Source organism: Parasteatoda tepidariorum, chromosome 9 (genome assembly GCF_982258835.1).
Source record: "Parasteatoda tepidariorum strain Cologne lab strain chromosome 9, Ptep-v5.0, whole genome shotgun sequence".
Lineage (NCBI taxonomy): Eukaryota > Metazoa > Arthropoda > Arachnida > Araneae > Theridiidae > Parasteatoda > Parasteatoda tepidariorum.
In genome coordinates this window covers 53889907-53901951 of record NC_141763.1, presented here as the reverse complement: position 1 = coordinate 53901951, position 12045 = coordinate 53889907, and the positions used below count along the sequence as shown (strand labels likewise).

General features: G+C 28.4%; 1 protein-coding gene across 3 annotated transcripts in view; it reads left to right on the top strand.

Annotated features, from left to right (window-relative positions):
* The first annotated feature begins 87 nt into the window (after positions 1-87).
* The window catches only part of Pkn (serine/threonine-protein kinase N), a 36754-nt gene continuing 24796 nt past the window's right edge, over positions 88-12045 (top strand). Inside the window, exons 1-6 of one of the 3 annotated variants that reach the window (XM_043040327.3) lie at positions 88-228; positions 3567-3884; positions 6855-6964; positions 9681-9864; positions 10552-10703; positions 11580-11833. In XM_043040327.3, the coding sequence (XP_042896261.1) occupies positions 3569-3884; positions 6855-6964; positions 9681-9864; positions 10552-10703; positions 11580-11833 (1016 nt within the window). In that variant the 5' untranslated portion in view covers positions 88-228; positions 3567-3568. Of the gene's footprint in view, positions 229-391; positions 521-3566; positions 3885-6854; positions 6965-9680; positions 9871-10551; positions 10704-11579; positions 11834-12045 lie in introns of those variants that run through there. The other 2 variants (XM_043040308.3, XM_043040319.3) reach the window with 2 other exon arrangements.

The window sequence follows — 12045 nt, the reverse complement described above, 5'->3', positions numbered from 1 at the left end:
ATTTTAAATAAAGTTAGCTTGTAGCTTTAATCGATATCTGAAATGTTTTTTTCAAAAAATATCTATTTAGATAAAATAATGGCAACGATTATGCTGTTGTTGCTGTTTTGATTGTGTGCCGTAATTTTTTAAGAAGTATCGAACATGTAGTGTTTGTTATATCTGTGAGCTATTTAAATTTAAGTTTTGAAGATTTTTTATTTTTTTCATCGTATCTTCTTTATTGAGGTATGCAAACTTATCCCTTATAACCTTATTCATCTATTAAGATGCTGAACAGTCTATTTTAGTGTGGTAGCCCTAATCATTAAGTTTTATATATTAGTAAAAATATATATACAAAAATCGAGAATTATGTTAACTATACGTAACTAAGCGCAGTTAACAGTTTTAGCTTTTTAATAAGGGAGTGAAATTGAACTATCTTATTTATGCTAATTAGTTAAAATATTTGATTAAGTATTGTAACAAGTCAACTTCCGCAGTAGTAGTCAGTGCTTATCATTTAAACTATTTTCGGGTGAGAAACTGCTTTTAGTCTAAAATCCTAATTATGAAACTTAATATTCCCTGTTAATTTTTTGATCGAAAGAACAAACTCTATGTGATTTACTATTTTAACAGTCTTTAAAGATTATTTTTCATAGTTTTTGAAATAGTACTATACAGTTGCTATATTGTTTAAATCATTTATAATGTTTGGTTTGTTTAACACAATTAGTCATGCTATTTAAGTGAACATGTGATGCCTTACCTGTTAAAGCTCTGAACTCTCATAATGAAGGACTGTTTGATCCTCAATGCAGCTTTAGATTGCTCAACCAGCTTGGTTTAATAAAGACAGCCTAATTGCAATGCTCACCACATTGCCTTAATCATGCCATAGGTTATCAAAATGGGAAGCTTTAATCTCCATGGTCCCCTTGGCCTAACAGGCTGTTTTTTCGCATCAATTTAATGAATAATAATTTTGAGTATCATAAATAGTTCTAGTAATTTGAACATTTTAGCTGTATTTAATATTGATTTTTTTGTGGTACAGTTGCTGTCACTTTTTAAAACTGCCTTATACCAAGCTTATACTGTATTTGTCTGAAAACTTTTGACCTACTTGATTGTCATAGTTCTAGTAATTATCAGCATGATTTAAAGAAAAAAAAAGAAATCAAGTACAATATTTAAAAAAAGATTTTTTTCTTCTTATTTCATTTTGCATGTCTATGGAAAGAACTCCCTTACCATTCTTCTGAATAAGTGCTGATGAGTGTGGCTAGGAGGTTTCACTATTTTGAGTAGAAGTGTATGGTTAATATATAAGACAGATTTTGGCTCGGTTGGCGAGAGAAAGAGAATTAGGGAAGAGAGAAGCTCTTCTTATATATATTTTGGGTTTATGACTACCAATGTTCAACTCCGCAACCTTGTCATTTTGAACCAATCCAGAAGACAAGGAAACTTCTGGATCAGTACCTTCAAAGGTATGGATTTGTTATGGGAACATGGTGGACTTTGCGTCTCAACAGATTTAACATGCATCGATCACCATTTACTGCACAGGGAGTCTTCGGCCGACAGGGATCGAACTCTTGGACATGGGCCCAGTACCCTACCAACCAGACTGTCTCGACCCTTAAGCTCTTCTATTTAAAATATTCTATTTCTTGCATCCATAGTAACAGGCAGCTTAGACTTTGGTGAGAGAAGCTCTTTCTATATGACAAACTACAGACATCATTTCTCGTCTAAAGCAATAAAATATTGCTAAGTTTTCTTGGCTGTGTTTTCAGCTATTATTCAAATGTTTTTTAGTTTGTCCTGTCTTGTTTTTCTTTTTAGAAAAAAAAAGGGTACTAGTTTTTTAGTAGAAGCAAAAACCTGCATGCCAGACTAACTCTACCTTGCTGTTATTGGAATATTTAGAATTCGTATTATCTTGTGGTCTAGGTGTATATTCGTCTCCCTGCTGTACCCTTTGTAGGGAACATTGTCCTTGACCACCATATTTCCTTTTTGTGGAGCTCTTCCTGGGACTACTTAGTTTCAGCAGTACTGGGAGGCAAGAGGCCATTTGACACGATGACTTTTTATATTTTATACATTTTTAATTGTTTGTTCTTTGTTTTACTTGATGCATTTTGTTAACTTCTCTGCCATTATAAATAAAGAAAAAAAATTTAGCAACTACATTTCTGGACTTCAACTTTCTGAAACTATGCTAATGTCAAGTCATTGAAATGCTTTTAAAAACAATTTGAAATTAAATACAGATTTTTGAAACATGACAGCATCTTTTGTTAATGGAATGCAATATGATAAGGAAGTGAAATATGTATTCATTCTTTTCATATTTTGGTGCAAAATAAATTATGTTCTTATGCCTTAAATATGAATGAAAGTTCAAATACCAAAATACAATTTGGAAGCTGTCTCTTTATCAATCACTAATAAAATCTGACCATAAAATAATTTTCTATGGTGCCTAGACTAGCCATTGATTATCCACAATTTAATGGAAAGTTGTTGAGTTGTTCCATTGATAGCTAAGTTGGTGCAAAGCAATTGATTGTAGATGATAATTGTTGGTATTCATAGGTCTGACTCAATGATACATTTTTTGAGCCGTGGAAGCCCAAGGGATAAAGCACTCATCTCTTAATGAGCTGGGTTTGAATCCTAGCAATGGTTGGTGAATATGAAATTCTGCCCCAGACTTGCACCAATCACAGTGCTCACCTAAAAATATTCTGAGTGGTAGACAAATTATCATGTCCCCTTGCAGTCAGACTAACTGTGGAAGGTTTTCCATGTAATGTAAATGTAGGCTAGGCACATCAAAAAGTCTCTCTTTAGCAAATTTTCCCCCATGTTTGATCCCTCAATACTCTGGTGTTGAATGTTGGTAATCATAAACTTGAAATAGGGTCGTCTGTTCAAAGGCAGTTAAATAAAATAAAATTGGATGTAAAGGATTGATATGATTGGTTTCTGTGTATCTGTTATAATTTTGAATGTTACACATTTCCTTCCAGTTTTTTTTTTTATTTTTTTCTCTCCCATTTTCAATTTTAATAACATTTTTACTTTTAAATTATTGATCTTACATGTAATGTATAACTTTTTTATCAAAATATGTAAATGTATTTAAAAGTTTATTTACATTGTTATTATTATTACCTAATTTTATAAAATTTTAAGGGTTTTAAGAGTAAAAATGTTTTAATTACAGGTAAAAGGAAAAGTGGCTAAAATTTCTCCATTTCTTCCTCTAAAAATGTAGAGCTAAAACTCTATACACATATAAAGTACTTTTTACTAATGTCTCAAAGTACTTTTTTCTTATAAAAATCAGAAGGATGCTTATTTAACTGCTATCATTCTATTTATATACTTGCTTTAAACATTTTTAAAAAATCTTTAAAACAAATGTATATATGGTTCATCGATAATAATATGACCATTTTTATGGCTTCTTTAACAGATAAGTAGTTGTGAAATTAATGTAATTGAGATAAATTATTAAACTAAAGGGGAGTATTTCTCAAAAATTGAAATTTTTTCTCTTCCAGCTATGAATCGTAGTCAGTCTTCTCATTGTGAACTTGCACTGAAATATGGACTTCAGCACAATGTTTCTGATGCAAGTTTGCCTCCTAAATTGGAAGACATTAAAAAGCAGCTCAAAGAAGAAATACGTAAAGAATTAAAGATAAAAGAGGGTGCCGAAAACTTAAAGAAAGCGACAACAGATAAAAAAGCTCTATCAAATGTTAATACTATTGTTAAAGAGGCTAACAACAAACTGCATGAATTGCAACAAGAATTGCAAGAGATTCAAGCCTACATGTTGATTTTCCAAGGCCAAAGTCCAGATATAAATTTTTCTGGTAATTTATAAGATATTTTTTTATTTATTTCTTTATTAAATATGTAAGATATTCGCAATATTTTCAACACTTACAAGCTTAGTACAGATTTTTAATATCTCAAAATAATTCTTAATTAATTCTGTTTTAAAGTCATCTAAAATATTTAAAAAATCAAAATTGCTTTGTTTCTATTTTATTCTTGTAGACTTAATTTCTTGAAATGTTCTTATTATTAGTTTCCTAGAGAAAAATCATCTGCTATTAAACAAAATAAAAGGAGAATTATTTTATAGCAAAATAAACTTGTTTTTTCTTTAGTTATTATACTAACAATAATAATTTAGTCATTATACTAACAAATATAATATAGTTGACAATATTTTACCTGGCATATTTTTTCTATGCGAATAAATCGCAGGCAGTCTTTAGTGAAATAATCAAGGCCTTAAATAATGTAGCATACCGCCTCTCCAATCTAGCTTTTTTTATATGGATCGATTGTTCATTTACACGGGCTAGTACTTTATTTTCCAATCGCTGGTTTACAGATTAATATTTAGAATTAATATTTAAAAAAAATTATAATCCAGACTTTAACTCTAAGGTTTTAGGCCTGAACCTCAGGTTTCTTTGTCCAATCCAAGAACTTCAGGCCAACAAAGTATTTTCTTAAGCTTTATTTATTTATTTTAATAACAAGGACTTGTAGGGGCCAGACACACTTTACATGCAGCCTCAAAATTCTTTCTTCCAGATTAGCAAATGTTTTTTAAAAAATTTAGGGGAAAAAAATAAAATGTCTTATAAACCTACCAAAAAGTATAACACTATTTGTAATGTAGTGTGTACTCATGATTTCTCGTTTAAGAGTATACTTATATTTTAATGCATGCTAAAATAACTGAGAATAAAATAGCTATTTCAGAACATATTTGTTCTTTTGTTGTGATAGATACAAGATAATGTAAAGCTAGTAACAGGAAAAGTAATGCCTGCTGTTGTTAATCAAGTTAATGCTGGTGGTATAAACCATTCCTTTCACTGATGTCACCTGTGAGAGAATATTCAGCCACATAAAAAAAAAACCAAACTTAATTCCATTCTTCTGAAAAATTTGAAAAATTTGTTGACAGGGAAATCAAATAAAAAAGTTCCAGAAACTTTTTATATCGAGTTTTTAAAAAGTGCTATATATTAGTCATTTGGTCTGTGTCACTAATTTTTAGAGGTAACGGAATTTCTTATATCAACTTAATTTCAAGAATGGGAATTTATTTATCTATTTTTATTGTTTTGCTTTTTGCATTATATGTTGTGGTCGCCAAAAGTCTCAGGTTTTTTGATTTTCCGAAGATGGTTGCTCTGATATTTAAATAGTTTTAGGTTTGAAATATTTTATATTGTATTAAGTATGCAAATAATAGGAAACAAAGTGGTCAAAAAAATTTTAAATTTCCAGAAATTATTATTTTTACCGGTCCAAGATAAAACACTGAAATATTTTATAGATCCTTTGAGTAATTAAGGTTAAGAAACCAGAGTTCTGCTTAGGAATAAAAACAGACAGGGTGCTTCTATAAATAAAAAGGGCATTTTGAGTTTTGAAAAGGGGCGAACTTTCCCCTTGTTGAAATGTATCAAAATGTTTGTTATTTTGTAAAAACTGAATTTGATTGTCAATTTAAATTATCCTCTTATACTATTCTACGTGTATATTTCACAAAGTTCTCACTCATTATGAAAATAACTGAAAAATTTGAATACTTTGAAAAATAATTAAAGGGAATCAAAAAGAAGCAATCGCTGTGTATATAAATTTTCTTCAAAAAAAAGTAAACTGAAAAAAAGAATTGTTTAACAACTTTAAGACTTTTTTTAATACAGTAGGGAACCGATTATCCTGAACAATCGGGACCATCGCTATTCCGGATAACTGATTTTTCCGGTTTTCTGAATCGCTACAAAAAGCAGTTTTTTTTTATTGTTAAACCCAACTTAAAAAAAAATTATTTGGAAATAATCTTAAAAAGAAGGAAAAATAATGCAGTTATACACTAATGATTATTTCCAAAATGATGATAAGGTAAACATCTTTCAAAAAAGAACGAAAAATCCTAAAATCTTACGAGGAAAAAAAATTTGTTATTATTTTTTTTTAAATGGCAGGAAAATTTATCGAATTTCATTCTGGTTTTCCGGTTTTCTGATTTCCGGTTAACGGGTTCTGTACTGTATTTTTAACTGAAAATAATGAAAAAATAAACAAAATCGTTTTTAAATTAAGGGTATTTATTTAAAAAAATAATTCATAAATTTAAAATCATTAAAAAATTCATCTATATACTTTCTCCCAAATAAAAGATGTGAATATCTCTGAAGCGAAATATATCATGCAAATTTTAACTGTAACTAGACAATGTACGAAAAATGTTACTAATATTAAGGCGTGAAATTAAAAATTAAAGTTAAATAAATAGCAATAACTAAATTAATCAGGAGGGGGCTTTTCATTAAAACAGGTGGTTAAGAGGACAACATTTTCCTGAAAAAATAAAATAAAAAGTAGTGTTTTTAGGGAATGGCAGCTTATTTTGACAAAAAGGGCAAGGAGGGTGCATTTATAGGGATTAAAGGGCAGGCAGGACAGTCCGCCCTTTAAAAACACTTATAGAGAGCACTGAAGAAATATTGTTAAGATGGGGGAGGAGGATTTTCGCTTTGACAAGTGATTATTTAACAAACCCTTGATTTGTCAATGTTAAATATTATTTAATTGAAACTGTTTCTATTAAAATCTCTACATTGTTTTGCTAATTAAATTTTATTTATCTTAATTGTGAGTTTATTATTTTGAAGTTATTTTCATTAAAATGTATATTTTTTAAATATGTACATATATGTGTATAAAAAGCTTGAAACAATTACGGTTTTTGAATGTGTTTGAGAAACTTTTTTTCCATTGTTTTAACATACATTATTATTCTTTAGAGAGTTGTGTCATATCACCTAATAAATATGAACAACAGCTGGAAATTCCATTGTCTGCATCAGGGCAAAGGCTTAAATCTCTTGAAAAGCAGCTTAATATTGAACAAAAGGTTTGTTTAATGTATAATTCATTTGTTAATCATATTTTTATTTTATTTTTTACTTTAAAAATCTTTCAGGCTTTAAGTTCTTAGCAAGAATCTTATTTATTCAACTAAGTTTTTGCTAAACAGTATCATGGTTTTCTCAAAACTCAGGACTTGTAACTAAATTGATCCACAGCACCATGTATGACGGTATAATACTCTAACTTGTGAAATAGTAAAAACTGGATTGTTAACCGATCAAAATTGCTTTTAACTAGGTCGTAGGATAAAAGTAGTTTTAACTGACAAAAAGGGTCAGAACAGCTAAAACAATTTTAATGTTTATATAAAGTGTCGTTTTTATCTTAGAATAATTATTCTTTATTTTGTAAAATTCTCGTAAAGGTATACGTCCAAAGGATAACCTTTACGTTTCAAAGACTTACACATTGAATCACAAGTTAAAACTTACACGTTGAGTCACAAGTGAAAACTTGCTCAAACTTAAGTATAGAGAAGAGGAGTTGGAAGAGAAAAGTGTTATTCCCAAGTTCCAAATAATAGCTCTGATTTCATTTAAAAAAATCCATTCAAATTATCTGGTTCATTTAAATTATCTGAGACATCTTTTGCTATTCTTTATTTTGTTTGATAATTTTAAATTATTATTTTTATTTTTTGAAATTTTATTAACGAAAAACATAGTTATCCTTAATTTCATTACGCAATGTTTTAGTTGGTATAAAATTTTGCAGACTCCTAATTACAGTATATGAAAGTATAATTTATTTAACGTGTTACAAGCTAAATATAACAAACCCTTTACTGACTTTGAAGACTTAATATAACTGTCCGCAAAATACTATATTTCTGTCCTCATGATTAAATTTTAGATAAGATAAGATTGAAATTATTAATAGTTTTAAATGGTCTTCTAAAAAATTTATTTGAAAAACTTTGCCCATGATCATGTACATCTAAACAGGGTTGCCACAGGCGACTATTTGCAACTATTTTCTACTTGAGGTAACTATGGCAACTATTTTTGGCTGAAAAGGCTAAAAAAAAAAAGCAACTATTTTCAGGAAAAAGAGACTATTGGGAGACTTATCTGTGCTTCTAGCGATGTTTTTTTATACCATAAATTGGGTTGACAACCTGCGGCCCGCGATTACTTCTGAACATAATGATTTTTTTTTCTTAAAAAATAAGGAAAAAATTTAATTGTAAATTTGAGTCATCACTTTTTAAAGAGCTCAATTTGCACAGATTCCATTGTGAATCTATTTTGTTTCTCAATAGCCTTTTCAACAGTTATTGCTACGAAATTCTGCATGATTTTAAAGTACCCTATCTGTAATATGATATTATGAAGCGTGAATTTTGAATTTTAGTAATAATTTTTCAGTTTATATATATTTGCTAAATCAATTATTGATAAAAGGGAAATTTTTTTAGAAAGAGTATGTTTTTCTTAACAAAAAATTATTTTTCTGAATTAATTGTAGTATTTAAAAGTACAGTCGACCTTGTTTATAACGAGCACAAAGGGACCGTAACATGTACTCGTTAAATCCGAGTGCTCGTAATAAACGGGTCCTTAAGGCAGACGTGCAACCAGAAGAGGGGGGGGGGCTTGGGAGGTCAAATGATTGAGTTGACTTAAAATTTAATTAATATTTACTTACTATAATTACATTAATTAAATATTTATCTTAATTTAGTGACAGCTAACCCCTCCCCCCAAACCAGCAAAAAATTTCTAGTTGTGCTACAGTCTTAAAGGAAAGGAAATATAAACGGAAAGAAAAATAAAGGAAAAGATTCTTACCAAAACATTTATTTTTTTCATTAATCTACGTATTTAAAATAGTTTGTCAGCTTACTTTTAACTCGCGCATTTCATATCAAATTGAAAAAAAGATAAGACAGAAAGACTAGAAAGATGAGAAAAAAGATTGCCAGACAGAAAAATATTGCTCGCTAATGCCGGGTCTTGCTCGTTAAAAGCGACTTCTGTTCCATAGACTTAACATTGATCCAACCAAATATTCTCGTTTCCCTCGTTATAAACGAGTTCGACTGTATTTAATTTTCTGCTAATATACAAATTTTTTTATATAAAAATTTAGTGCTGGAACACTGACGTTTATTTTAAAATTATCATATTGACCATTAACTTGACTAATGGATCATGGTATATTACAATGAAGTCATTTAATAAAATTTTAGTAATATTATTGAAATATTTTTGTTCTTATTTAGGCAACTATTTTCATAATTTTAGGCGACTATTTTCATGCTTTAGGCTACTAGAAGCAACTTTTTTGTTCATTTTTTTCTGTGGCAACCCTGTCTAAATTACAACTCTTGTTGCTGTAAGTTTTTAATTAAAATGGTATTTTGCAAAAAAAACCCCTATTTTATTTGACATTTTTTTAAATAAATCATGTAATATTGTTGTAATTGTTTTATTTTATCATAGTATATCAAAATGTTGATGATAATAAAAAATTTTAGCAACGAAATTACTCCTCCTAATCACAGAAATTCGAATTTTTCAGTCTGAAATAATATTTATTTGTTTGATTATTTAATTATTTTTACATAACGTTGAGATTTCTTCAGTATATTTGTTTTGAAAAAAGTGTCATATCTTGTTATAAAATATTTAAGTGGGAAATGTTTACATTTTCCTTGATTTATTTAAAAATAAATGATCAAATTCTTTTTTTTGCAGGTGAAGATAGGGGCAGAAAATATGATTGCTATGTACAGTTCTGGATCATCGAAGGATAAAAAACTTTTAGCTGAAGCACAACAAATGTTAGCAGACTCCAAAGCAAAGATTGAATACATTCGCATGATGATTAATAAAGTAAAGCATGATAGTCACGTAGATGGCAATGCCTTTGGTAATGAAGGTGCAGGTGAAAAAATTATTATAATTTTATTTTTTACTATAACAATTAAAATCAATTGTATTTTACAGCAATTTTAAAATCTGTTTTATAGATTGCAATTAAGAAATAATATTAAGTGCTTCTATTAATTTTAAGTATATAATATTTATTTATTTTTGTAAAAAGTTATTACCATTAATGATTATTATGTATTTTATTGTGTGTATTAATGATTATTATTTGAGGATAAAAAATTAAGATTTATGAAAGTCTGTAAGTAATAATATCATGTTTTTCCTGAAGATAAGTTTTTAAAAGGAATAATAATTCAAAAATATCAAGTATTTATTTTTGAATAAAATAATTTTTATAAAAATTAAATAATTTACCTCAATAATTCATGAAGTCATACAAAAATAACTTAATTTTCTGAAAACCTTTTGAAATATGGCAAATCACTTTACAGATGTGAAACTACATAATGTGTGGAATATTAATGTAAGAAAAGGTCCACACATTATACATTTGTGTCTGAAACTAAATTTTTTTTAAATATTTTTATTTCATTTCATGTATTATCATTTGTATTATTTGCAAAAGTTCTAAAAAATTTATCTAAATTCTGGTCAATTTTTTTTAGTGCTAACCACAGTCATCTATATTTTAAACTTAAGGTATATTTTAATCACTGTGAATAATTTTCTTTAGCTAAACTTCCTGAGATAATGTCTCCTCTTGAATTGCGAATTGAAGAGTTGCGTCATAGACTGAAAGTAGAATGTGCTGTTCTTGAAGGTGCTAAAAATGTCATAAGGTTACTACAAAGCTCAAAACTTACTGACAGAAAAGCTTTACACGAGGTTTGGCATTAAAAATATATTATTATTTATGATACTAATAATTGAGCTATTTATTATCTAAATGTGGATTATTCAAAATCCTCCTCTCTTGTTTGTTATATATTTTTAATCAAATGTTATGAGTTTGATTTTTTATTATTCATGGCCAGTTATATTTAGTTAGATATTTTTAAGGTATAAATAATATATACAGTTGATTTTATCCTCTTTAAGTTATCAGAACATAACCATTTTTTTATTAACTGAACTTGAAAAAAGTTTTTTATTCTTATTTGAGATTATTTTTACCAGCATGAAGTTCTCAAAATTTCAACATAAATCGCAAAGCAATTAAAACATCGAGAAAAGACTTTATCTGTTTGGAGAAGAACTCTTTACCTCTACATCCGAACAGGGCAATTTTATCTAAAGCAAACATTTGTTTATTGCTATTAAGTTTTATTTCATTGTGTTATATTTAAACATATTTTTTTATATTTCACCGATTCAAAGAATTTTGTTTTGTAATTTTATTATGCAAAATAAATTATTTTACCATTTTTTAAATTATTGTAGAGCATTTGTAATTACAAAAGTCTTATTGCATAACATTGGATAGAATTCCACTTCTGAGATTTTTACTTTTTATATATGCCGATTTTATACCAATTTTAAGTATTGCTAGTATTTGAAGATTATGGGCATTTTCTGAATTTTTTAATGTAAGTTTATTTTATTTCAAACTGTGGCAAAATTGTTTAAAAAATGCAATAAATGTGTATTTCACTTCCAGTAACTTACTTCAGAAGTGAAAAGATAATTTGTGTTCGAAATTATCTGTTGTTATGGTGTCTAACAATAAAGTTTTCACCAATATCTGCTCATTAAAATTTTTAGGCTCAAAATACTTTGTTGGAATCGAGTCAGAAGCTTGATCTTATTCGCCGATCAATGGAAATTAGAAAATTGGAACTACCTCCTGATTCTCCTAAATTAGATGTTCTGAAATGCGAATTGGAATGTAGTCAAGCAACAAGTCCTGTCCTTTATCCGTCCACAATTCATCCACGTGGTACAAAAGATGCATCTATTCAGCCTTACAGTACATCTCTTTCTAAGCCTGCTACTGTCACTGGTAAACTGGAAGTCAGGTAATATATATCTCTATAAAAGCAAAAATCTGCCTGTTTGTATGTTCGCTTATAATGTGGGAATGGGATTACCGATTTAGATCATGTTTTTTAAGCAGATTGTAAATTTTCACTGGTTGGTTTGTAATCAATTGCCAGTAGTTAAAATGCAGTGTTGCAGATTAAAGTCTCCTTAATATCTTTTGAATGACTTCGATTGGCACTGCATTTTT